Source organism: Thamnophis sirtalis, unplaced genomic scaffold (genome assembly GCF_051295495.1).
Source record: "Thamnophis sirtalis isolate CommonGarterSnake01/CBP01778 unplaced genomic scaffold, rThaSir2_p1.2 scaffold_6, whole genome shotgun sequence".
Taxonomy (NCBI): domain Eukaryota; kingdom Metazoa; phylum Chordata; class Lepidosauria; order Squamata; family Natricidae; genus Thamnophis; species Thamnophis sirtalis.
In genome coordinates, this window is record NW_028261386.1 from 91183825 (window position 1) to 91211291 (window position 27467).

The following is a 27467-nucleotide window of genomic DNA, read 5'->3' on the forward strand; positions in this document are numbered from 1 at the left end:
CTACCACAGATCCAGCTTGATAGGATGAGATTTTTAATAAACTTTTCCTGAACAAACTCTATGTGGGCAAGGTATCTCAGTTAAATCCATTCAAGCCACTTCGAATGTGTGTGTTGTTTGCCTGCATTACAGAATGTAATTATTAAACCATTAAATCTGGGAGAATATTTCAAATCCTTGTTAACCCCATGACTTCTTTCATTCAGTGCAATGTTCCTGTCTGAATTACAACATGAGCCAGAGGAAGAAAATACCAGGAAAAAAAGATCTTTGGAAAGACCATTTGTATCCAAATCTAAAGAAGGTGATCTGTTAATAGAGCAGGAAACAAAAGGCAAAAAAGCAAAAAGAAAATCCCCCAAAGGTTTGTGTGATTAGAGTGTTTTAAATGTTTTCTAATGGAAGTAATTCTCAATTAAGAGGCCTGTAGTGTGTATATGTTGCCCAAATTTCCCCATCTTTGTGGCATAAAGAGCAGAACAGTAATCCACTAATTTTGTATTACGATGATTGAGATGAGGGATCCTGCTTGCATTTAAGAAGATCTGACTATTTTTACAGTCATTGGGCCAGGATGTTATGTATGCACATTGTTGAGTTTAAGTTGCATTTGTAAATAATGGTGCTGGTAAGGCTGTTTTAATAATTTCAGACATAATAAAGAAAGCCAGTTTGGTCTACTGGTGCAGGCACCAAGCTAGAAAATGAAAACCCTGAATTCAAGTCCTGCCTTAATCATGAAAGTCAGCTAGATGTCCTTGGGCCAATGACTCACACTCAGCCCTACTCACCTCACAAGGTTGTTGTGAGGAAAAGAGTAGGGGAAAAATGTATTGGATATGTTCACCATCTTGAGTTATTTGCAAAAATAATAAAAGTGGAAATTAAATTAAATTAAATTCTGGCCAGAGTTGCGTCATATTGTGAGATAGGTTGCAAAGAACTTTACTTAACTCCTTATTGTAGGGTTTTAAGGGGTGAAATGTATATTTTAAGCCTTGAAAGCCTTAAGGCATCCACTTTACAATTTAAAATCTAAAAGCACCTAGCCGTCTCTAGTCGGGGCTGCCAGTTTTACTCCTGCCTCTCCTGGCATCTTCATGAAGTCACTAAAATTTCTGACAGCTCCCAGACAGAAGTACTTTCCATATCAAAGTGTTTATACTGTTGAATCATTCAAGACAGCTGTTATACATGGAAGTCATGATCTGACTCATAATAAATGAGTTGACTGAAAATTCATTTAAGACAAATTTTTAAATTGTAGGTTTACTGGTAATTGCAGCAATAAACTTAACAGTAGTTCCCAATTTTTACTAAAGCCTATTTTTTCTTTCTCCTAGCTCTAGAAGAAGATACTGAAAACATGACAGAAAATACTTTACACATGACTTCTGGGAATCTTTCACCAGAATCTAAACCTGGGTTTGATGATAACCTTGTTTTAGGGGTTTACATTCATCGAACTGATCGTCTTAAAACTGATTTCATGGTATCCCATCCAATGGTTAAGGTTCATGTGATTGATGAGAAAACTGGTTTATATGTGAAGAAAGAGAATAGGTGATTTTACTGACTTACTGTAGATTTTTTAAAATTGTTGATGTTAATTAATTTGTCCGTGAAAAGCTCAGATAAATTTTGGTTTTTCTAGATCCACATAGATGTATATAACCCATTAAATGAGGGTCATTCAATGTGTTTAAACAAAAATGTGTCAAATAAAAATGTAGTTTAATTAATATTCCTTATTTCTGCTCCACAATAATTCTCATTTACTGAACAGAGTTGAGGTTCCTATGTTTAAGCAGTTTTAGATGGAGTTAGTATTTGGATTTTGGATTGTAAATTTAGACATTTAAGAATTTATCATTCTTTTGTAATTTCAAATAACAATTCTCATTGCCATTTGAATGTAATGCAAATACTGTTTGTAAGTTTGTTGGGTGGTCAGATAACCATAGATGTAATAAACATTCATTTCAAAAAGGACAGCCTATAAAATATGCACAGATTCTCTCCAGGATAATACTCTTGGGATTTTCCAGAAATATCATATTAAGAGTTTTGATGATATAGTCAAGAATGCATCATGGCTGGAGTCAATATTATACCTAATCTGCAGTATTTAGAAAGGAAAATGAAGAAATTACTTATTCCCTAACCTCTAATATTTGCTACTACCTTATGCATACTCCACAGTAGGGGTGTCAAACTGGCGTGGATGTGTCACGTGCAGTCGACACTCACTCCAGATCTGTGAAGGGGGAAAATGTCACGATACGTCATGTGATGGCAACGTGACGCAACATGTTTGACACCCATGCTCTCTGGGGAACAGAGTCCATTGAACTTTTGACAATTTTAGTCTGCAAATAAAACCTGTGACAGATATCATATGAATCACTTTCCATTGCAGTATGTCTACAATATTTTAACCATTTGTAAGAATTGGTTTTAAGTGATAACAAATGAAGATAATTCAAGCTTCTAATTTTTTTGCTCTTAAGGTTATCCGTCTGTAACCTTTCACCTGCACCAAACTCACATTAATTCACTTTTCTGTATTTCATTGTGGTTTGGACTTTGCTTTGAATAATCTGAATAAGTTCACTATATTCTGATTTGCTCATAAGGCTAACCTTCAATGTTGTTTGTTTGTTTTTGGTTTAGCCCAGTATTTGAACCAATGCAAAGGAGGAATCCAAGTACAATCCAAAGACAAACAAATCTCATTATTCCTTGAAGTGGGCCATTTAAGCCAGTTGATAGTTGGATATTGAACGCTTTTTCTATTAAATTAAAGCTACTTACTCTGGAGACAGTTATAATAGAAACGACATAACTCAGTGACATGTATTGTTTTTATATAGCAGTCGACGAGTTTCATCCTTCTATGAACAAGAGAAAGTGGGACATATTCTTCCTATTATGACCCAGCCTTACGATTTCAGACAGTTTAAATCAACACTACCACAATGGGAGGAGCAAATACTATTCAATGAACGTTTCAACTATTTTCTCCAAGATGCTGAAGGGACCCCCAAAGTAATTCTGTTTTTTGAGGTAAGAAATGACTCATTAATCATTTTATCTTTAGTTCCTTCTGGCAAATACTTTCCGTATCTTTCCTCTTATGGGTAAAATGCACAATTTCAAAACTGGATTGTTTAGGAACAATGCACATTTTGGTGGTGGAAGCAGACCAGATAGTCTAATTGCATAAAAATATTTTCATTAAAAAAAATTCTGACAGTTTGGTGAAATTTAAAGATGCACATAGGCCATTTTTTGTTTTTGCAACATCAGAGAATACAATATTTTATTTTCAGGTCTCTTAAGAATCCAGTCATCTATTTTACTGCTTAACTGAATACTTGGTTGCTAGGGAAAAAGACAAATTTAGAATCAAAGCAAAAGTAAAGGAGTGTCATCTGGGAAGTTTCTTCAATCCATAACATCTAGTTTGTATATACGCTTTTGAAAACATTTTCTTGTGGTGAAGCTCACATCCACTGTTTTTATGACATCCTGAGTGAGATCTGAAATTCAAAAAATACAGCAAGGCTTTAGATTGCGGTTCTGAATAAATCTCAGTTGCTTACTCTATTTGCCACAAGAGGTCTTTATCATAGGAAACTAATACGTACAAACGATTTAAGAAAAACCCAGGAAAATTAACTGATATTTTCTATGACTGAAATTACAGAAATGTAAACTGAATAAAATGTGTTTTCTACTTCCAGGTCCTTGATTTTTTGAGCATGAATGATGCAAAGGCCAACTTTGATATTCAAGCCCAGGAAAGCGGCTTTCGGAAAATCTGTTGGGCATTTCTAAAGGTTTTTATTTTTTGCTTTAATGGAAACATTGTACTGAAGCATTAAACAAATCTGAATAAAGATAAACACAAAAATTGGTTTGCATATAGTCAAAGAATAGACTTTGTATATAGGCAGAAAATTAGTCAAGGTATATTTCAACTAGTTTATGTTAAAAAAAATCAATTTGCAAAATATAGCAGATCATATATCTATCCACCCCCATTATTGAAAAGTTGGATGGAGGGTCTTCACAATTATTTCTGTTTGGATTTCTGATGAAATATGTGATGGCTATTTATGCTTGCTTTCCTGAATTTATTTTGGTACCATTTAATGAAACCCAAAACCAGCTTGTTTCTGAGTCAGTAATGAAGACAGCAATACAAATGACAAAATCACCAGACTAATCAAAAAGCATTGTCAACTATCTCTTGGCCATGTGATGTCATTGTGAGCCCCAATTAATGTGATAGCAATATTTTTGCACTCATAATTTTATCTGTATGTGTGTTATATAATACATTTTGAACTGTGTGTGGAGTTGTGCATGTAGCACTTCTCTTCCGTTCGTTAAACCAAACAAGTCTTTCCTGGGATCATACTGCAGCTGTGGAGGGCAACTGTGCCCCAGTGGTGAAATTCAATTTTTTTTACTCTGTGGGTGTGGCTTGGTGGGAGTGGCAGGGGAAAGATACTGCAAAATCTCCATTCCCACCCCACTCCAGGGGAAGGATACTGCAAAATCCCCATACTGCAAAATCCCCATTCCCACCTCACTCTGGGGTCAGCCAGAGGTGGTATTTGCCAGTTCTCCAAGCTGCTCAAAATTTCCGCTACCGGTTCTCCAAAATCTGCCTGAACCTGCTGAATTTCACCCGTGTGTCCCCAATTGGTCAAAAGAGCATCTATAGTGTGACTCTTTATCTAGGTGTTGGATGAAAAAGAGTGAGACCCCTCACATCATCCATCTGTCACACACTTTTTTATTGATGGCTGTTGTAATTTCTTTGATTGTTTTGATCTGCCCAGATTCATTGGGAGTTGGGCCTAGTTGCCTTTTCACAGCTGCTGAAATTTAGTTGCTGAAATAGAATAAATGTTCATTGGATGATAGTTTCTGCGAAATGTTTTTCTTTTGACTCAGCTATTATAGCTAAACCTATAGTCTGGAAATTATAATATGAGTTTGACTCCTTATATCCCTTTTGAATGAAAATTAAGAACTGTATGGTAGAAATAACTCTGGCATAGTCTGGCAAGATTCATTTATCAGGCTGTAGCAAAAGGATAGGAGACATTGGCACTCCATTGGTTCTGGTAGGAACAATTGGATCTGGTTCAGAATCAACTAGTTGGTTCTTAATGTCTAATTTTAAGCATTGATACCTGAATGCCTGTGGAGATTCTCAGTTATCCAGGTCATGGTTGTCCCAAAGGTACTTTTTCAAGAGGCAACTGTACTTTCTGGTTTTTCCTTGAAGATGTTTCACTTCAAAAAAGAATGCAAATGACCAGCTGTCTGCAAGGAGTATAAATCCTTCCATTCCCCACCATCCAGTCAGGATGGTGAAGAAGCTTCTTGAATGAAAAGCAAAACGTATTCAAATAAAAACCAGTAAGTCCAGTTGCCTGTTGAAAAAAGCACCTTTGGGCCATTGATACCTGAATGTTCTTCTTGCATTTCACTTGCCTATCTCTAGGCCTTTTTCATTTTGCAATATATTTTTTTAGGTTGTTAAACAAAAGGCAAAAGCTATTATGGTATACTATATATAGGAGTACAAAATATTTTTGGATCTTTTCAATTAAGATACTTAAATAGTCATCCAGGTTCTGAAGGAGGTGGGCAAAAAGTGCATATACTCCCCTACCTGGCAGAAGATAAGCATTTATTGTACTGAGTTGGCTGTTATGTAAATTCACATAAACAGAGGACATTAAACATTAACTTAATCAGATGACCTGTTTGTGTCAATATGTGGATTGCATTTTTCTGACAGGAAAACCTGTGGTTCATTGCTACTTCAATTAAACTACTGTTAACTATTGTTGTTATTATTACTTCAATTTATTAATATTTAGAAGCTCAAAAGAGCTTTTGAGAGGGTTTATTTCACCCTCAAAATAATCCTATGAGGTAGATTGACTTGTAAGAGAGTAGCCTTAATACCACATCTTCAAAGAAAAAACAAAGTTCAGTTGCCTCCTGAAAAAGCACCTTTGGGACTGCCATGACCTTGATGCCAGAGAATCTCTACAGAATTTTAGCTAAACAGTTTGGGATGAACATGGTGTGGGAGTAGGAATGAATTTCCAAGGAAAAACTGCTTTGAATGGTATGCGAGTAGGAATGGATTTCCAGAGGACTACGGGAACCAGGAGCACCACTCAGGTGATCCTGAGGACACAGCTAAATCTCCAAGGGCTTCTACGACCCTCTAAAAGGATGCAAATGACAGGCTGTCTGCAAGGAATATAAATCCTTCCATTCCTACTGTCCTGTCAGAGTGGAAGAAGCTTCTTGGATTAGAAATGAAACATTTCAAAGCAATAACAAAGTCCAGCTGCCTCCTGAAAAATTACCTTTCGGAAAACCATGACCTGGGTCACTGAAAATCTCTACAGATTTTTAGGCTGGGTGGTTTTTCGGTCTCCCCATTGTTAGTCCAGTATCTTAGCTACAACACCACACTTGTTTATGGTTTTAGAGTGCTGTTATTAGTCCTTTTATCAATAAAATACCTCAGTTAATGTATGTTTTTCCCCCCATCTTAATTATTTGGTCATTTTCAGCTTGTTGGTGCAAATGGAGTTCTGAACGTTGGTGGAAAAGTACGTCTTCAGTTATATTCTCCTCCTCCAAGGACCAGGTCACAACTTCATGTGGTAGAAGTTTATGACTGGTGGGCAAAATGTCCTAGAAACAATTACCCTTCAACATTGTACGTAACTGTAAAAGGCATCAAACTTCCCGATCACGTATGTTAACTTCAGTGTCTTTAAAATCTATCTTGTGACCATGACAAAATAATGTCGTCTTCTTGGCCTTTTTATTATTAGCTGTGGAGAAAAAAATGTTTCCACTTGTGTTAAATTCTGAAATGTCTCATCTTTACTTATCCCCCTCAAGTAATCTAATACAGTTCTATTTTATGCTATAAATAAATTAAGGAATATGCTGTTGAATAGTGAAGTAGCTACACTTTGGCAAAAATGGAAGACTACATGGGAAATTTTCCTCTTTTTTGTTTTTTCAAGAAGACTGCTAAAGCTGAGGTTATAGATCAGGTTTTGCTTTAGTGAAGTTGATTAACAGCAATGTTATTGCTATCATGTTTTGATAAGCTGGATGTAGCTAGTGATTTAAAGGGTATCAGTTTAGAAAACTTCTTTATCTTACAGTATTCAAAATGGTTATCCTTAGTGATTTAACTCATTGGGTATTCATACGAACACATTCTCATTCTGCTTAAAAAGATGCCTTATGCTTCCATACAAACAGTTTCGACTGTAGCGCAGTAGAATGAGTATGCATGTTTACACAACTGCTTGCTGATTACGGAATTTTATATACTTTTGACATGTCTTGCTAGGAGTATGAGTTGGTTCTGTTAGTAGCTTCATGACATCATGTAGCAGCTGTAGGTATTAATGAACAGTAATAAAATCTGTAGCACTGATGGGAAATGATAGTAATCTGAGGAAAGGCATTTGCAAATGAACATAATTGCATGCTTAATATATTTTGAGGATGGAGAAATCAAATCATATATGTGTGTGTTAACTAACCCTGGATGTACTTGCAATTTGATTTACTTAAATGAACTTAGTTTTCATATGAATATTCTGATATGCACCCCCTTGCTTTAAATGGTCCATTGTATTTTCTTTATACTTTTCACGTACTGACATTTTATATTTTTTGTTTTATATGATTACATACATTGTTTTATAAAACATATATTTAAATTGTTTTCATATATATTTTTTGTAGGTAAACCCTTCTTTGCGATCCATGATGGCTATTCAGCAAGAATATCATAGCACATCATTCTTGGATCTACAGAATGATAAATCTAAAACAATACTGAATTCTGGAACTCAAACGAAAAAGGAAGAACCATTTAAGTGGTCAAAACTTCCTGGACAGGTGAAAACATTTTCAGATAATTGTTACATGTTTTGATATTAGCTTTTTTTTAAAAAAAATCAAACCATTGTTATAATCTTACTTTAGTGAACTTTATAGAAGCAGGAAGGACTTGAGGTTTCTTTTCCAGCTTTTTGAGAAATGTCTAATGCTGCTTATGACAAAGTGAATTGTAGATATTTGCAGAAAAATACAACACTTGTATCTTTATTAAAATATGGACAATTACAAAATATGGATAGTGCAGAGTTAATAAATTTAAGAAAATAGACTACTAGTTAAAACACTAGTGTTAGTTTGAATAGTCGTAATCTTTTTGTTTCTTTGAGCCTGCTGAAATGCTGTTTCATCTCCAGAATTCTACTTGGAAAATGAAGGGAAAGTTTTAAGCCTATGTACTTTTTCATCCCTTTGGTATATGATGAAATGCTATTGTAAAATGTAGTTATTACAAGATTTATACTGAAGTGTCAGTGATCCCAAATTTAAAAATGCATTTGTTCAGGGCCAAAGTTGGTGTTCTGATAAATGACTGACCGTTTTTCTGGAAAAAAACCAAGCCACCCTATTGTTTCCCAAACTCTAATGTACTCCAGATATGGGTGCAATTTGCTGGAAGCAACATATATAGAGAAAGGTAGTATAAGTAAAAATAAATGAGACTAGATCCCATTCAAAAACATATTCTAAGTTAAGATGACCCAATTGCCTTTTCTTTGTAATATAAATGTATTTTATAAAATAATGTAGCATGATATATATTTTGGTTCCTCATAAAAAACACGCATTAGAGTAGAGGGAAGCGGGAGAGAAGCACTGCTTCAGATATTAAGTGCTAAATGTGAGATGTGTTCTTGATTTTTTAAATATATCTAATTTAAATCTATTAAAATTATTACCTTTTTCATCTTCCCTTTATATGACTCTAGTTTAGATAAAAAAAGCATGATGACATACCTCTTTTCCTCAGAAGTCTAAGTCATAACCAATTTGTTATATGAAACTATGAATTTTTTCATTGAAATCTTTCACACCACGTACACACACTGAAAATAATATTGTTTAAACAAACATATAAATAACGGTTTGCTTTGGATCTGCAGGTGTGCCAATTGCCGAACAAGTACCTTTTTTCCTTGAAAGCAGGAGATATGGGATGTTTCTGCATTCGTTTCTCTGAAGATGGACGGACATTAGCAGCAGGTTGCGCAGGAAGAGATGGTTATCCTGTTGTTTGTAAGTGAGAGTTTCAAGGCCTATTTTTATTTTAACCCGCCATCTATGTATGCGGTGAACTGTTTGGAGGGGAAATTTTTCTTTTTATCCTTGAAATTTGATTGATTATTCAAATTTAAAGTATAACCAAATGCTAAAGGGTACTTTTTAATCTTTTCTCCTCGCATGACAGATTTTTATTTTATTTTATTTTAGTGATGTCTTCTCGGAGTAATTCAAGTGATACCAGTAAATCCTTCCACTTTCCTTTTCCTTATATCCTAAAACCTTTCAGTATTCAGCTACCACTATTTGTAAATCAAAGTCATGTAATCTTAATATTACAAACTATCAAAATTGGGCTCATGTGACTTCTGAATGAAGTTCAATAATTTAAATAAATTAAATTGTTTAGAACATCAAATTAATAGATTTATAATTAACCCATTGGCTCAAATTTGTTGTAAGTTTTCCAATCTTATAGCAGTCCAATCTGTTCAGTCTAAATTTTCAGGAGCAATTTTCCAAGTTCCTCCTCACTGAATCTCCAAAGCTTCACTACAAATGGAATCTGGAATAGTGAGGATGGAGGCTAGAATATGGCAAGTGATATTCTTTTTTGTCTGTCTTTATTTTTCTTAACTATCCTGATGTTGTCAATTTAGTTTTGTTTATTGGATATTTAAATAATAGTTCTTTCTTATGCTAGTTATTGACCGCAATGAAGTTAAATTAGCAAGATGTTAGTAGTTAAATTAGTATGCCCTCATCCCTTCCAGAAACATAATGCTATATTCAAATGAAAATATTCACTCTTGGAATGTTTAGAATGTTTATTTAATTTGTATGCCGCCCCACTCCCAAGGGACTCGGGGCGGCTAACAAGCAAAGGGGGGAAGGGAATACAAATAGGACAAAAGACAGACAAAATAAAAACAACAGCAGTCACAACATTTCAAGTGGGGCTGGAAATTCATCAGCCCCAGGCCTGCCGGAACAACCAGGTCTTCGTGGCTTTGCGGAAAGCCTGGAGGGTGGTGAGGGTCCGGATCTCCACGGGGAGATTGTTCCAGAGGGCCGGAGCAGCCACAGAGAAGGCCCTCCTCTGGAGATTTGCCAGTCGGCACTGGCTGGCAGATGGAGTTCGGAGGAGGCCTAATCTGTGGGATCTAATCGGTCGTAGGGAGGTAATTGGCAGGAGGCGGTCTCTCAAGTACCCAGGTCCGATACCATGTAGGGCTTTAAAAGTAACGACTAGCACCTTGAAGCGTGTCCGGAGCCCAATAGGCAGCCAGTGCAGCTCGCGGAGGATAGGTGTAACGTGGGTGTACCAAGGTGCACCCATAATCGCTCGCGCGGCTGCATTCTGTACAAGCTGAAGTCTCCGAATACTCTTCAAGGGCAGCCCCATGTAGAGCGCGTTACAGTAGTCCAGTCTTGAGGTCACAAGGGCATGAGAGACTATTCGAAGGGCCTCCCTGTCCAGGTAGGGTCGCAATTGGTGCACCAGGCGAACCTGGGCAAATGCCCCCCTGGTCACAACCGACAGATGATGTTCTAAAGTCAGCTGTGGGTCCAGGAGGACTCCCAAATTGTGAACCATTTCTGAGGGGCGTATAATTTCACCCCCCAGCCTGAGAGATGGAGTACATGGCCAATCTTTGGGAGGGAGCATCAATAGCCACTCAGTCTTGTCGGGATTGAGTGCAAGCTTGTTCATTCCCATCCAGACCCTGACAGCCTCCAGGCACTGACACATCACTTCAACCGCTTCACTGAGTTTGCATGGGGCGGACAGATACAGCTGAGTATCGTCCGCGTATTGGTGGTATTTTATCCCGTGCCGACATATGATCTCACCCAGCAGCTTCATGTAAATATTAAATAAGAGGGGGGACAGGACCAAACCCTGCGGCACCCCATAATTGAGGGTCCTGGGGATCGATCTCTGCCCTCCGACCAACATCGACTGCGACCTGTCCGAGAGGTAGGAGGAGAACCACCAAAGAACGGTGCCTCCCACTCCCACCTCCTGCAACCGCTGCAGAAGGATACCATGGTCGATGGTATCGAAGGCCGCTGAGAGGTCAAGGAGCACCAGGATAGAGGCATGGCCCCTATCCCTGGCTCTCCAGAGATCATCGATCAGCGCGACCAAAGCAGTTTCTGTGCTGTAGCCAGGCCTGAATCCAGACTGAAAGGAATCCAGATAATCGGTTTCATCCAAGGACCGCCGGAGTTGAAAGGCCACCACTTTCTCAACAACCTTCCCAACAAAGGGGAGGTTGGAAACTGGACAGTAGTTGCTCAAGATGGCTGGATCCAAAGACGGCTTCTTTAGGAGGGGTCTCACCACCGCAGCCTTTAGAAGGAGCGAGAAGGATCCCTCCCAGAGAGAGGTGTTAACAATCGTCCAGATCCAGCCACGTGTCACCTCCCTGCTGTTCGCGACCAGCCAGGAGGGGCACGGGTCCAGTATACAAGTGGAGGCACTCACCGCTCCCATGGCCATGTCCACTTCCTCAGGCGTGACAAGTTGAAACTCAATCCATAAATTTCGCTCAAGACCTTCCCCCGGTACCTCGGCTGGCTCTGAGCAATTGGAGTCTAGGTCTGTCCGAATCCGAGCGACTTTATCCGCAAGAAACTGAACAAACTCCTCAGCTCTACCTCATCCGCATCCCTCCCTTTCAAGAGGGAGCGGGTTATTCTAAACAAGGCGGCTGGGCGCAATTCAGCGGATGCAATAAGAGTGGCAAACTGCGCACATTTCGCCGCCCGTATTGCCACAAGATAGGCTCTGACATAGGCTCTCATCAGTGTTCGGTCTGACTCAGAGTTACTGGCCCTCCAGTGGCGCTCTAGACGTCTCTTTTGGCGCTTCATCTCCCGGAGTTCCTCGGTAAACCAAGAAGCCCTCCGGGATCCGCTACCTCAGAGAGGCCGTAAAGGCGCAATCCGGTTTAGAGCCCCCGCCGCCGCTGAATTCCAAGCAGCAACCATGGTCTCCACCAGACTGTAGACGAGAGCGTCAGGTATTATGCCAAGCGCTGTCTGAAATCCCATAGGGTTCATCAGGTGCCTGGGGTGGAACCACCTAATCGGTTCCTCCTCCCTATAGTGGGGGATTTGTCTCCGAAAGTCAAGCCTCAGTAGGAAGTGATCAGACCATTACAAGGGCAAGATCTCAATACCCCTCAAATCTAGATCACATCTCCACTGCTCCGAGAGGAATACGAGGTCAAGTGTATGACCCGCTGAGTGAGTCAGGCCCCGAATTACTTGGGTCAAGTCCATGGCTGTCATAGAAGCCATGAACTCCTGCGCCCCATCAGAGCGTTCGCCGAGCGAAGGCAGGTTGAAATCCCCCAGAACAATAAGCCTGGGGAACTCAACCGCTAGCTCGGCTATGGACTTGAGGAGCGAGGGGAGGGCTGTGTATTATGCCAAGCGCTGTCTGAAATCCCATAGGGTCCATCAGGCGCCTGGGGTGGAACCACCTAATCGGTTCCTCCTCCCTATAGTGGGGGATTTGTCTCCGAAAGTCAAGCCTCAGTACTAAGTGATCAGACCATTACAAGGGCAAGATCTCAATACCCCTCAAATCTAGATCACATCTCCACTGCTCCAAGAGGAATACGAGGTCAAGTATATGACCCGCTGAGTGAGTCAGGCCCCGAATTACTTCGGTCAAGTCCATGGCTGTCATGGAAGCCATGAACTCCTGCGCCCCATCAGAGCGTTCGCCAAGAGAAGGCAGGTTGAAATCCCCCAGAACAATAAGCCTGGGGAACTCAACCGCTAGCTCGGCTACGGACTTGAGGAGCGAGGGGAGGGCTGTTGCAATGCTGTTGGGAGGAAGGTACGTTAGCAACAAGCCCACTTGACCCCCAAGGTCCAACTTCACCAGCAAGGACACACACCCGACAAGCTCCAGAGCAGGGATCCTACGAGGAACTAAAGACCCTCGGATGATGATAGCCACTCCCCCACCCCTTCACTGCGGTCGCGGCTGATGAAGCACCTGAAAACCCTCTGGGCACATTTCAGTGAGGGGGACTCCTTTCTCCGGGCCCAGCCAGGTTTCAATAATACATGCCAGGTCTGCCCCCTCGTCTAATATTAGGTCCCGGATGAGGGGAGCCTTGTGAACCACAGACCTGGCATTTAGCAACAGCAGCCTGAGACCAGGGCCCGACTACTCAAGCCATCTGGCCTTGGAGTGGAACTAATAGGGCCGGAAGGAGGGATCGCTGTGACATAGCGAACCCTCCTTCCCTGGTAATGGCTAGCCCTAAAGTTCCCGCCATACCTGCCCCTCCCTGTCATGACCGTAATGTTCCGTCCCACACCCGTGTCCGTAGTTCCCACACCCGCCCCCATAGCTACTGCATTCTTCGGCAGGCCATTTGACTTAAGCTTTCTAAGGCTGGGATTGGGCCTGGGCCCCCTGACACTTCTGCAATAGCACTCAGTGCAGGAGGCACCAGGTTGTAGTCCCAGCCCACTCAAACATCCACATCCATACTCCCAAGCAATCCCCACATAACAGTTAAAAACACAAAATACAGCAATAATAGGTTAATAAAAGTGGGCACATTCATTCAGTCACACTCATGCCACATACACTCACCATACCAATTTAAAAATTGCGCAATAGTGCAAAATTGAGTTCGTACAAGATCGTCCTAGTATGGAAGGAAAGGCTAATGTTCCGATCTTCTCCAACAGAGGGAACGAGGTCCAAGAGTCTGGAACAGGTGGTACGTTAATAACAATTGAAGGGAGGTAAGAAGCAAACTCCCTGCACACTTCCTCTTCACCCCCTGCCCTCTCTTTCCCCGGGATGGAAACGCAGAATAATAAGCCGGAGCACAAGCAGGGGTCCCAGGGGGGCCGGAGATAAAAACAGAAGTCCCGGCTCACTTTGCAATGATGGTCCGGAGGACGAAGGCAGGGGCAGGGATGGCCGGGAGGCAAGAAAGCCGTAGATGGCAACAGTTATAAAAGCGGAAACCGGGAGGCCAGTCATGGTCAACAAACAGCCGGGATTACAATGGTCGGAGCACAACCCCCCTGGGAAGGGGGAGGGGGGAGGAGAGAGGTGGGGGAACCCCTCTCAACAACTGAGCCACAACGTTCTCAGGTGGCGTCAGCAAGCCAGCAGACCATCAGGCTAGCAACCCTAACCCCACCCCTAACCCTAACCAGCCCTAACCTTGACCCTAACCCTAGCACTAACTCTAATCCCAATCCTAACCCTGGCCCTAATCCTAACCCTGACCCTAACCTAACCCTAACCCTAAACTAGCCCTAACCCTGACCCTAATCTTAACCCCGCAACAGCACAGCAGCAGTTGAGGCAGTCAGGCAACAAAACAGGGGTCAGCCCCCCACCCCCCCAAGATGGACCTCCAACAGCTGAGACCGCAGCGATTGGTGGCAGTCACAGTAGGGTCGGGGCTCCCCCACATAGGCTCCTCCAGACGTTCACAAGCCGCAGCGTTCTCATGGGGCCTTGGCGTTCTCAAGCAGCTGGACTGGCGGCGCTCTCAGGCGGCCTCAGTAATCGTGGCCGATAGCTGATGGCTCCTCCAGGACCGCTGGGCCGTGGCGTTCGCAAGCCACAGCGTTCTCAAGCGGCCTTGTTCTCAGCAGCTTCGCCGTTCTCCGGCTGGTGGGTCGCGCAGTTCCTGGCGGCCGCAGCGATCTCAAGCCACGGGGCTCTCAGGTGGCCTTGTTCTCGGCGGCTTCAGCGTTCTCACGCAGGAGGGCCGTGCAGTTCCTGGCAGCCGCGGCGATCTCAGCGTCTGGCGTTCTCAGCGTCTGGGCCGTGGCGTTCTCAATTCGGCCGCGGTATCCTCAGCCGGCCACAGTGCTCGTGGTAACAGCTTCCACGAAGATTCCCGAACAGCTGGGCCACGGAGTCTTCAAGCAGCGGGGCGCCGGTGTCTTTTGTGCCCAGCAGCTCTGGAGAGCAGAGACTCTCCAATTCACTGCCGGCACCGGCGCTCATAGGAGTTGTTCATCCTCAGAATCTACTTGGCTCAGTTTGTGGACACAATTTCGCCTCTTCCAAGGTACTTTTTACTTAGGTAGAGCTGGAGCGATAGGCTCGGCAGCCATCTTCCTCGCACATGCGCATGTATCTACTCTTCAACTAATTATGCATTTTTTTACTAAGCCATGGGTTGCTTAATTAGGGCTTTTTGTATATGTGTAAGTCATAGTTGGTTAAATTGATACATCCTGGTAAATTTTAACAAAGAGTCACAACAATAACTAGATTTACACTACTATATTGTGAATTTGCATGCTGTGTGAACCTCTCCTGCCACTGATTGTGAGATGATTTAAATATGGAAAATAATATAAAAGAAAGCATGGATGTTGTACAAAAATGAAATAAATGATGAACAATAAGCAGTATATAACTATGAACAACAGAAAAGTGAAATACTGTTTTTCTTCATCTAGATTGGTTTTATGATGCTCTGTACTGAGATCTATACTTTAAATACTCGCTATTTCACTTTCCAGCCACTAGATGGTAGTAAACAGATACTTGAGTATTTACTTAAACTTAGGTACCAGTAGAGCTGAATGAATACAGAAACAGTGAGATGTCTTTAAGAAAATAGATTACTTTGCTGTGACTATTATTACAAATACCAATTTTATGAAATTATTTCCTTTTATCCATATAATTATGATAACATTTATACCCATCCTGCGTTACGGGTGGCTTGTATGTTTTAAAACATAATAACACAATCATAACCATAAACCAATGTCAAATAAAGGAATGGCATTAAGAATCATAACATCACATTCAACTATACAGTAATCACCAGCAAAATATTTTAACCTTCAAATATATGATGAAAAAGAATAATTTTGCCTTCCTCCCTAAAAGTAAGAAACTCTAACCTCTGATTGTTGGTTTAATATTGGCAAAAATAAAGACTTCATCACCATGCTATCTATCAATCATAATGCCTTATGTGAAGAATCCTTTTCAAATTCAAAGTTGTTTACTTGTTTCATGTATTTGCTTTAAATACTTAACTATTTTTAGATTCTTAAAAGATTCTATTGTGCTCTTTATTAGTGTATGAGATTCCTTCAGGATGCTACCTAAGGGAGTTCTATGGACATCTGAACATTGTGTATGATCTTTGTTGGTCAAAGGATAATCGGCATCTTCTTACTGCTTCCTCAGATGGCACTGCAAGGTCAGTATAACCAACTTTCTCCTGTTACAATTGAGGTATGCAGTATACCTGAAATGAAAATTGCCCCAAATTAAGATAGTCATACACCCATCAGAAGAGGAGATGGGGGGGGGGGGGGCATTAAAACAGCAACAAAAACACAGCTTATCAGTCATGGGTTGCCAAGTCTAGTGAAGCCAGTCCCCAGTAAATAGTATGTGCTTCAGACATGAGTTTGACTACATGTAGCCATCCTCTTATGTATATACTGTACATGCTTGCAAAAGGCACTCACCCAAAGAGACAAGATGAGGACAAACAGTTACGTTCATATCAAGTAAATGAATAATAATAATATGCAGAATGTTTCAAATGTAAATTCTTTTCCAACAGATTTTGTAAAGCCCTGCTTTGAACAGAACTCAAAGTACACTTTGTCAAAAGAATAGATATAGAACAAATGTACATTAAAAACCAGGATTATTGCTTTTGTTCTTTTTCTCCACATCTCTTACACAATTATGTGTGCATATATAATCTCAGAGCTGGTGACTATAGCGATTGACCAAACTAAATAATAAATAAATAGCCATTCCTTTTGGTTTTATTCAATCACTTGCTTCATATTTCTGCCCCCATTAATAAAATGTACATTCTTTTATTCTATTTGGTTTTTTTCCCCACAGAACCAGATTCTTTAAAAAAAATAATGCAAATAATCTGTTGCTTCAAAACTAGTTCATACTAAACAAGATGATGAGGTTAAATGGTTTAACTTTAAGTCAAAAACATTGTGAGGAATCAGATGGTTTTTGATTTTATAGAATAATTAATTGAAGAATGAGTCATTATAGAGATTTGAGTAAACTCTTCTTTGTTACCCAGAAGTTATCCAGGTCATATATTTGTAAGTGGACTCAAAATTTTTACAGATCATTTTTAAAAATACATGAACACGCAGTTTGGTACTGAAATGGTGTATTGCAGTGGTTCTCAACCTGTGGTCCATGGACCCCTGAGAGGGTGTTGTCACAAGGCCACAAAGACTTGAAGAAATGTAATGATTTAAATCTTGAATTAAGTCTTGGGGGTCTTTGGTTGCCGTTTGTGGCCACAAAAGGTATTTAAATGGGGGTCCATGGTGAAGAAAAGGTTGCGAACCACCGGTTTATTAAATTATCTAATAAAAAAAGACACCAACTTTATAAATGTTGTTTCTATTTAGAATGTGGAAAATTGAAGCTCAGGCTACATCAGCCACCAAAGTTTTCCCACATCCTTCATTTGTCTATGCTGCAAAATTCCATCCAGTAGCGGAGTACCTCGTTGTAACTGGATGTTATGATTCTGTAATTAGAGTCTGGAATGCAAAAGTAAAGGAAATTCATGGGCAGCTTTTACAAGAATTTGATGGTCACAAAAGTTTTATCAATACTTTGTGTTTTAATGCTGAAGGTAAGTTGCAGATGTTTCACACTAAAAATGCTGCATATAGTACCTATCACATCTTTGTAATTACTCTGGATTTTATTACATATTATTGCTATTCTTTTATGGAGGCTGAGAGCTAGTAATAGATTCAGGAATACCTGGGAACGTCTAGTGGGAAAAAAAGCCCTAATATAATAAAAAGGATTGTTTTGATCAAACATAGAGGAAAGATTGTGATATCCACCTGAATCCACTAGATGTTTATGCCATTTGAAAAAACCCGCTGAATTTACAAGGGTTAAATTGTGGGGGGGATTTATACAGGAAATATACTACCTTCAAATTCAGGTACCAGATAAGCAATGAATGTGCACATTCTGTAGAGTGGAATAATATAGATAGATAGATATTGTGTACCACCTCCCATCAAAGAAAAAAATCATGTAGTTGGACAACACAATTTTGGGGATGAGATGTTGGAGTAATAGAATTGAATTATTACCAATAGCAGGGAAGACATCATTCTTTTGTCAATGAAGTTTAAGATTACATGAAAATATTTTATCTGCTGAAACTCACAATGCCAGCTCCCATTCAGTTTATAATACATTTATTAAGTATACAGTATTTAAAAGTCTTAAGATCTTTTCCCCACATACAGTACTACCACATATGTGGGTTTTCTCTTATCAGATCTCATGCATAACTTATGTTGTGCATTTTGGCTAATTTTTCAATTTAGATACCCTATTTTAGGGTGTGGTTGTGTAACATCTAAATACAGTTTGGGGGGCCAGTTTCTGAAACAAATTAGCCAAGTGGAAAAGTAGGTAAGGAAGAAAGATACTTGACTACATACATTTTGCATAATCTATTATGCAATAAAATTATATGAGTAATTTGAATGTCAGAATTCATTTATCATATTAAGCAAACTATTATCTTCTAGGATTTCACATGTTTTCTGGAGATGGCACTGGGTTAATAATTATCTGGAATACTTTTGTTAAAGAAAATTCTCAGTCACCAATTCAACACTGGGGCATTGATAAGGTATACGGAAAAAATCAGCAAGTATTAAAATCTTGTGCATATTTGATAAGGTTATGCAATGTATATTTTCTAAAGTTTCACAACTAAATTTCTGACTACATTTAACATAATTTGCTTTTATTAGTATTAGTTGCTGTATGATATTTAAAAAAAATATTTCTGAATAAGATAATATCATTAATACTCTGATACATATAAATCTTCTAGAAGCTTTAACTGTAGATATTTTTATCTCGTATACATGTCCAATAGTCTCTTTTTATGCTCCATGCTTTCTTAATGTTAGTATTCAGTTTATAGTTGAATTTGCATTCGCACTCTAATAAAAAGGGAGTAAAGCATGATGATTTGGGAATAACAAATCCTTTCCTTTAAAAAAAACTTGAATTATTTTAGAAAACTACAGTAAAAACAGAAACAATCAGTTTAGGTAACAGTAGTTAAAGGTAAATGTTCCCCTCGCACATATGTGCTAGTTGTTCTCGACTCTAGGGGGCAGTGCTCATATCCGTTTCAAAGCCGAAGAACCAGCGCTGTCTGAAGACTTCTCCGTGGTCATGTGGCCAGCATAACTAAACGCCAACTGCGCAAGGAACACTGTTACCTTCCCACCAAAGGTGGTTCCTATTTTTCTACTTGCATTTTTACATGCTTTCGAACTGCTAGGTTGGCAGAAGCTGGGACAAATAATGGGAGCTTACTCCGTTATGGGGCACCAGGGATTCAAACCACCGAACTGCCAACCTTTCTGATCGACAAGCTCAGCTTGTCTTAGCCACTGAGCCTCCACGCCTCTCATTACAGCACTACATTACCAATAAACTAATCAGTAGCTGCAATAGACATTATTGCCCTGATGATTATGAAGATGATGATAATTATTATTCCTGATACCTACATGGACAACATGTCATTTTCTTGGCAATGTTTTCAGAAATGCTTTGCCGTTGGTCTTCCTAGAGCTGGGAGAAAGTGACTGGCTCAGTTATCTGGCCAGCGTCTGTGTCTACAGCTGGATTGCAAGTCAGATTTCCTTGCTCATACCCCAACATTTGAACCATTAGACTAAACTAGCTCCCTTATTATAACTATACCTACTTACAGAAGAATATTGTGACAGTGAGAGCGATAGAACCTTAAATCCATATGTGACCACTGATACTTAAGTACTTGACTCCTTTTTTTTAATTCATTTTGCTAAGGTGTTTGAAATATTTATTACAGCACAACCTGTATTCCATCCAGCAATTCAAAACAATTTACACAAATCCCCTTTCCTCCCCTCATTAGACAATAACCATGTTGGTAACTTGACTGGTCTGAAATTACAAGCAATTTGTGTAGAGAATGCATTTTTAAAAACTCGAGTAGCAACAGTTTAACAATTAATGGGCGATAATGAGAGGTAAAGGTTATTAATGTCTAATTGTAATCCCAGCTGTACTAGTACCTGGATCAGAAGTTGTGTAAGTCTAAATGCCATTCTCTGTAAAACAGTAGCAGGAGATAATTTTTTTTATTCATCTCTTGCTTATGGATGTTTCAAAGGCTTCTGATAAGACAATGGATTCCTTGGTCACTTGGTCTAATCTAACAAGACTGATATTCTGTTGTCTTTTTTATTCTCTATAGCAGTGGTAGTAAACCTGGTCCCTACTGCCCACTAGTGGGCGTTCCAGCTTTCATGGTGGGCGGTAGGGGTTTTGTCCGATACTGAAGCATTTTCCTTTTTTAAAATTTAATTGATTTTTAAAAAAAATGTCATAGCATTATTTAAAAACATTTTCATTAGGTTTTCATAAAATCACCATTACTGGTGGAACCGGTGGGCGGTTAGAAAATTTTACTACTAAGAGAGATACAAAAGTGGGCGGTAGGTATAAAAAGGTTGACTACCCCTGCTCTATAGTATCACTATTCTAAAGAGTCAGTGGGAATCAGGCAGCATATTTTAATATATTATGGTTGGTGCACAGTCAGCTCCATGTTTATACTGATACCAATGGAAGAAAATATTTGTAACTCAAGGTTGAACTATGAGGTCCTTGGTGATCTCTGAGTTTGGTTATTTTATTGCAGATGTTTCAATACTCAGTTAGGTAACACCATCAGTGTTGTGACTATTAGACATTTTTATTCACCTACTGAGTCCTTCCCAAGGTCTTGGGGTAGGTAGCTTTGTTATTGTTATGTGTATTATTATTACATTGTAAACATGCTCTCAATCATTTTGTGTTTTGTATTTTGGTGGTTTCGGCAGGAAATAAATGATGGTGACATTAAAGGAACAGCAATAAATTATTTGGAGGTACATCCAAATGGAAGGCGTTTACTTATCCATACCAAGGATAGTACTGTAAGAATTATGGATCTTCGAATGTAAGTATTTTAAAGTTTTCTGTTTTATACCATTTAAACAATACTACAGGATAGTTTGAGGCATTTCTAAAAAAATGGCATCTCATTTCTTCTAGATATTGTAACATATCCTGGTCTTAACGCTCTTAAAGGCATAAAGTATCCAATTAAATGAGCTTTTCCGAGCTGTCCTTTCCCTCCCACCCCTACTTATGACATAATGGGAAGGCTCAGTAGCTTCATTGAATTTGAGTGTGATGCTGGCAAGGATATGAACTGAAAGATACCATCTCTACCAGTGAAGCCTAAAGAGGGGGATGAGAGAGTGCTAAGGATAGTAATGGGGCTTAACATGACTGAGAAAAGCCAACCTACGTAGGAGAAGGAACATCAAATTACAATTTGGAAGAGGGAATGGCAAATTAATTCCATATTTTCAAGAAAGATACGTAGAGTTGACTAAATATTGGGACAAATTTGGGTGCCAAATAATAAGGTGCGATGAATTGGTACATATTTATAAAGTGAGTTGAATGTAAAAGATTTAAATACCACATTAAAGATACGTAGCTATAGTACCAATAAAGAGTGATTGGAATGCAAAATTAGAAAAAAACAGGAACATGGAATCATAGGAACATTGGATTAGATAAGTACAACAATACGAGAGGCATGTTTTCCAAAGAAAATTCTTTATTTATTGCCAACAGCTGCTTCAAGCAATGTAAAGACAGATTTTTCACATTTAAACTTGAAATAAGAAGTACATTACTGCTTATTTTTTCCTCTGAAATGTTAATACTGCTATCAGGATTTTTGGCATATGCAGCCATAAGGCATCAATGTCCGCTCTCCCTTTTAGACTTCTTAGACTCCCCCCCAAAAAAACAACAGATATCAAAATCAGAATTCAAGGAGAATGGAAAACGAAATATTTTGCAGATAAAGTAGTATTAAGAATTATGCAACCACAGAGCTCCATACGGCAGTTGATGAAAGTAACTAAAGATTTTGGTTCTTTTTCAGATACAGAATCAATGAAAACAAAGATAATAGCAAAGCACTTCTGAGGAAGAAAATTTTATGGGGGAAAAAAAGACTGGCTATAAGATAATAAAAAAGCCAGGTTTGGTGGCATATGGAGCCCACTTTTACAAAACATCTCCAGTTCATATCTAAAGGAATTTAAAGCTTTACTTGTAGAATTAATAGCACTTCATGGTCTATAGTGAATAGATTTTCTCACCCATTTAATATTTTAATATTAATAGTTAGTAGACAACTCCAGGGTTCTTAGATCTTTTATCCAGGTCTAAATGTAGGATTTAAAAAATCTGGTAGGCATATCTTTCCAGATCCAATTAGACACATCTCTGTAGTCAACATTACTGAGATCATTTTGAAACCGGAGCACTAAACCATTTGACGTGATACAGATATTTTATTATTTTAAAATAACAGAAGAACAGACTTTGCAATTTCTCCATAAAATTTAGGTGTCCAGTAGAGAAAGTAGAATTTCTGGATTTTCTGCCAATCGAACCTTGAGATTAACTCTTTTTTCCCCCTGCTTTTAATGTCCTCCTGATTTTGCAGGGACTCATAATCATTCCATTACCTTTTTCTGACCTTTTGTAACTTCAAACAGTTGCTAAACGAATGGTTGTAAGTTGAGGACTATCTGAACATAAGGGTAGTCATTCCAAAAATCAGAAGTGGCATACAGTAATTAAAAGAGTAGATATATAGTTATGTTTTCTCTCTCTATTTTTAGCTTAGCTACTAAGAAATATATTGGTGCTACAAACTATCGAGAAAAAATTCATAGCACTTTAACACCATGTGGAACATTCCTCATTTCTGGAAGTGAAGATGGTGTAGCGTACGTTTGGAATTTAGAAACAGGTACCTTTGTTCTTTATTTTGAAAAGTTAGAAACATAAAATGTTTATTTATAGGTAACCTATGTTTTTAAAGGACCTTCTAAATAACTCTGGTTGAAAATTAAAAGTTTCGAAGCCTTTTTCTTGGGAATTTTGTATATGTTAAGTGATGCTTCCCAGTTACACTCTATCTATATTTTAAATTGATATACATCAATATAATATCAAATTATATAAAGATACAATATCAATAAGGATATACATGTTTACATCAAATAGTGGAATCACCAGAACTAGATTATTCAAAAAATGCCAAACCCTGTGCAACAAACCATAACAATTTATTAATTAATAATTCAGTTGTTATTCACAAATATTTATCATTTATTTATTCACTATGCATTACAGTGGTGGGTTCCAGGCGGTACGGCCTGGTACAGGCATACCGGTGGTAGCTAGGAGCAGCAGCCATCGTACCGGAACGGTGACTTGTTTGGCCCACCCGCTCGCCCATGTTCCTTACCGCTTTTTGATGCAAACGGGCCAATTGCGCATGCACACACAGCGTGTGATGCCTGCGCGACCTCTGCCGAGCAACTGAGTGTTGCTGGGTGGCATTGTGCACATGCACACGCAGTGCACTTGCCCGACAAGGACGCACAGCCATGTCACAGTGTATCGGTTGCAACGGGATCCAAAACCCACTAATGATGCATTATATCCCAAAGTGATAATAATAAATTATACCTGCCCTGCAGGATATTTGTTTACAATTCTTAACTTGAAAGCATCCTTTCATTTTTAGATTCAGTTGGCTTGGGTACCCCCAAACTTGTTGTACTGTAAAAAAAAAAACATTTGTGAATAAAGTATTTGCTCATATAGGTTTTTTTTCTTTTGCAGGTGATCAGGTAGCTGTGTATTCTGATCTTTCTTTCACTTCCTCCCTTCGTGATGTTGCTTTCCATCCACATGAGCATTTGGTAGCATTTTGTGCCTTTGGTCAGAATCAGCCAATCCTTGTGTACATTTATGATTACAAAGGTAATTTTGTGTGTGTGTTTATTCAAGTCCCACCTTAGTTATGAAAGTTTGAAGTCGCCTTTTTCTAAATACAGATAGTCCTCCACTTACAACCATTCATTTAGTGACTGTTCAAAGTTACAGTGGCACTGGAAAAGGTGAGTCATGACCAGGTCTTGCACTTGTACCATCCCCATCGTTATGTGATCGAAATTTGGGCATCTGGCAATCTGCATGTATTTTTGACAGTCGCAGGGTCTCAGGGACACATGACTACCATTTGCAACCTTTCCAGTCAGCTTCTGACAACCAAAGTCAGTGGAGCAAGCTGGATTCATTTAATGACAATGTGACTCACTTAACAACTGCAATGATTCACTTAATAATGGCAAAAAAGGTAGCAAAACCCTGTGTGATTCACTTACTTAGCATCGGAGGTTTTGGTTCCAGTTGGAGTCATAAGTGGGGGACTACCTGTAAGAGATGGTACTTGAACTCCTAGCAAGAAAGTTTAAATAAAAAGCTTTTGAGGTCCTTTGACTGCCTCCATAGAGCTACCTAATCTGTGGACATTTAAGTCATAGTGGGCTATCTTATAATTTTCTGCTTTATAGCTTTACTGGGTACATCCTTAATTCCCATGATAGCTGGGATTCAGTACTTTTTTATGATGACATGATTAATATTGTTCAAACTTTTTTTAAAACTTTGTCCTCTTCAGTGGCCAAGCAGGGGATTGAGGCAGTAAAGGACTTGAGTGGATCACAACTAACCAAGTCCCCCAGAAGCCCACAAACTCTCAGCATGTCTGCCAGTGTTCCTGCCCAGAAGAATCTGATGATATCGTCAGCTGACCAGTTTGCAAATGTTGCAAGAATATCAATGAGGATGCAAAAAGTCAAGCAAAGGCTGGATTCTGTTACGGTAAAGTTCACTTAAAAAATTCCACTACAAGTTCAGTGACTATTTGAAGTTAATAGCAATGCTGAATGAATGGTACTTACAATCGGTCCTTGAAGTTCAAACTGTCACAGCACTCCTGTGGTCCTTTGAACGTAATCTGGGCATTTGGCATCCGGTTCATAATTGCAATGGTTGCAGTGTCACATGATCATTCTTTGGGCCCTTTCCTGCCAGCTTCTCAACAAGCAAATTCAATGAGGAAGCCAGCAGGATAGATTGCAAGTATCTCAAGTAAGTCTTTCCCACCCAATAATAGCCGTCCCAAGCCCTCATGCCGTTCTGTATTGCCTCCACCCCCATTTGCCTTCCTTACAATGATATTATGCCTCTGAATAGCATGAGTAGGCTTACCATGAGAGAGCTTGTAGACTATTGTACAATCACAGGATGTTGGATTTCAAACTCTTCTAAGGGTAATTGTTCCACTGGGTGGCATTAGGGATAAGGGCATTTTCTTAACATAGTGACTTACTGCTAGATTGATTTTAAGAAATAGAGCATAAATGTAGTGATCATAAACAAAAGTAGCTGTAAAATAAAACTAATATCTAAAATATTGCTCTTTAAATAGTTGTGGCACTATGGAAAACAGCAACTGTTTCTTCTACATTGATCCCCAACTAGATTTGAATAATTTGTACCTGAATTTCTTTTGTAGTCTTCCAAGTCCTACAATTTAATTACTAACCTCATATAGCAGTATATTTAATAATATTTGGTTCACTGTTTTACCAAAAGTAGCAGCCCTATATAATGAGCTTTTTTTCCTTTATAAGTTCTTGAAGTTTGAATCAGCCCTCTTTGCAACCTATTTAGAATAAGACATAACATTATCCTTAATTAGCTCCCAGTAAATTAATTGCCTGTGGAGCTATTTGGTTTAATGTAAATAGATTACAGTTATATAGACTGACTGCCATCTCTGCAGAAGGTTCTAAAGGTTCAGGTTTGAAAATGAGTTCATTTTATGTCAATGTGCCAGATATTAGACCTTCAAATATGGCTCCCGGCATCTCCAACCCGTTTTAGTGGTTAGGAATGTGATAGTGGTAGTTCAGCAATTTCAGGGAGGCTGGGAATACAAGAGAGAGAGAAAAATAGCTTTGGAGTATATCCCCCCCCCCATTTTAACAGTCAACTGCATTACCAAGACAGAAAGCATACAATAATGTGCAACATTAATAAACTCACAGTAAAGAGGTTTTTTAAAAAACCTTATTCACCACTTGGCTGATTGCATTAATGTGGTGGTGTGGTGGCAAGCAGGTGTACTTGGTTCCTTCCACAGCCTTCAGAAAAAAAACCCTATTTGAGGTTAATTGTTGCAAGAAGACAATATTCTAGAGAACTTGCATTGTGCAAACTGAGGGAGGGCTGGATGAAGCTATGGTAGGCATTTCCTGCCTTTACACCAAGGGGGGAAATGGAGCTCTTGAGAAATCTTGCCAGGTGTGCCTTGACAATTTGACAAGGTGGTGACTATAGTTGCACTGCTTTGAGTCCCGTTTATATAGAAGAAAACAAGCTCTCATAGCAACCACTGCTCCCAAGTTCCGAAAACCAGCTGGTGAATTTGGCTGGGCTTCTGATGGCTTTCTCTGGCAGAATTGGTGCATAGTTTTTCTCCTGGAGATAAATGTAAAATGTTCAAATCGCATTAGAAAAAAATTCAAAGCCTTCTTGTCAGTGAAATGTTTTCTTGAACCATTTGGCTTGGCCTTTTTCTTATTATACTTGGGGGGGGGGGGGGGGGAAGAAGCGATATAAGATAATAGCAAGTGATAAGTCTGTACATAGGGTCAAAGTACAGCTTTGCCTGGATAATGTTGTAAAGGTCTATTTTTCTACCTGGGGGGGGAGGGGTTGCATGTAAAAACACTCCAGTACAAAACAAAAGAGATTGCAGACTTACTTAGAGCTAATCATTGCCTGATGCACACTGTGACAAAACTGTAATTTGAAGGATTAATTTTATTCACAAAGGCCCAAAACTCCAGAAAAGGACAAATTACAGTGCTGACTTTTCCAGCCTAATTTGACTTGCAACCATGTATGAAAATTTTTATTCTTCTAATTGTAAAGGTCACAGCCCTGTATTATCAGGAACTAATCAGCAAAATTGTTCTTAACTTGTTGGAACCTGAATTTACCTGGATTCTCTTTTATTTTTGGGTGGCGTACACTTTTTTTTTAACATGAAAATTAGGCTCTCTGAAAAGGAGTATTTGCATAATTCCCATAGATTATAAAGCAAATGCAAAACAGCTCTGTTTAAACTTGGCAGAAATGTGTGGGCTTTTCTATCTCTTTAAACACACACACAAAAAATACTTTTTGTACTTGTAATTCTACT

General features: G+C 39.2%; 1 protein-coding gene across 8 annotated transcripts in view; it reads left to right on the top strand.

The window, feature by feature from the left end:
- AHI1 (Abelson helper integration site 1) overlaps positions 1–27467 on the top strand; it is a 93079-nt gene that overhangs the window by 15363 nt on the left and 50249 nt on the right. For all 8 annotated transcript variants that reach the window (XR_015697045.1, XR_015697046.1, XM_087718419.1 and 5 more), the window contains exons 5-18: positions 207–364; positions 1344–1563; positions 2874–3066; positions 3747–3842; positions 6618–6803; positions 7819–7974; positions 9078–9210; positions 16301–16424; positions 17629–17858; positions 18784–18887; positions 21148–21266; positions 23020–23150; positions 24032–24172; positions 24873–25075. Coding sequence is in view for 6 of the 8 variants with exons in the window: in XM_087718419.1 (XP_087574545.1) it covers positions 207–364; positions 1344–1563; positions 2874–3066; positions 3747–3842; positions 6618–6803; positions 7819–7974; positions 9078–9210; positions 16301–16424; positions 17629–17858; positions 18784–18887; positions 21148–21266; positions 23020–23150; positions 24032–24172; positions 24873–25075 (2194 nt within the window). In the remaining 2 variants the exon portion in view is untranslated. The remainder of the gene's footprint in view (positions 1–206; positions 365–1343; positions 1564–2873; positions 3067–3746; positions 3843–6617; positions 6804–7818; positions 7975–9077; positions 9211–16300; positions 16425–17628; positions 17859–18783; positions 18888–21147; positions 21267–23019; positions 23151–24031; positions 24173–24872; positions 25076–27467) is intronic.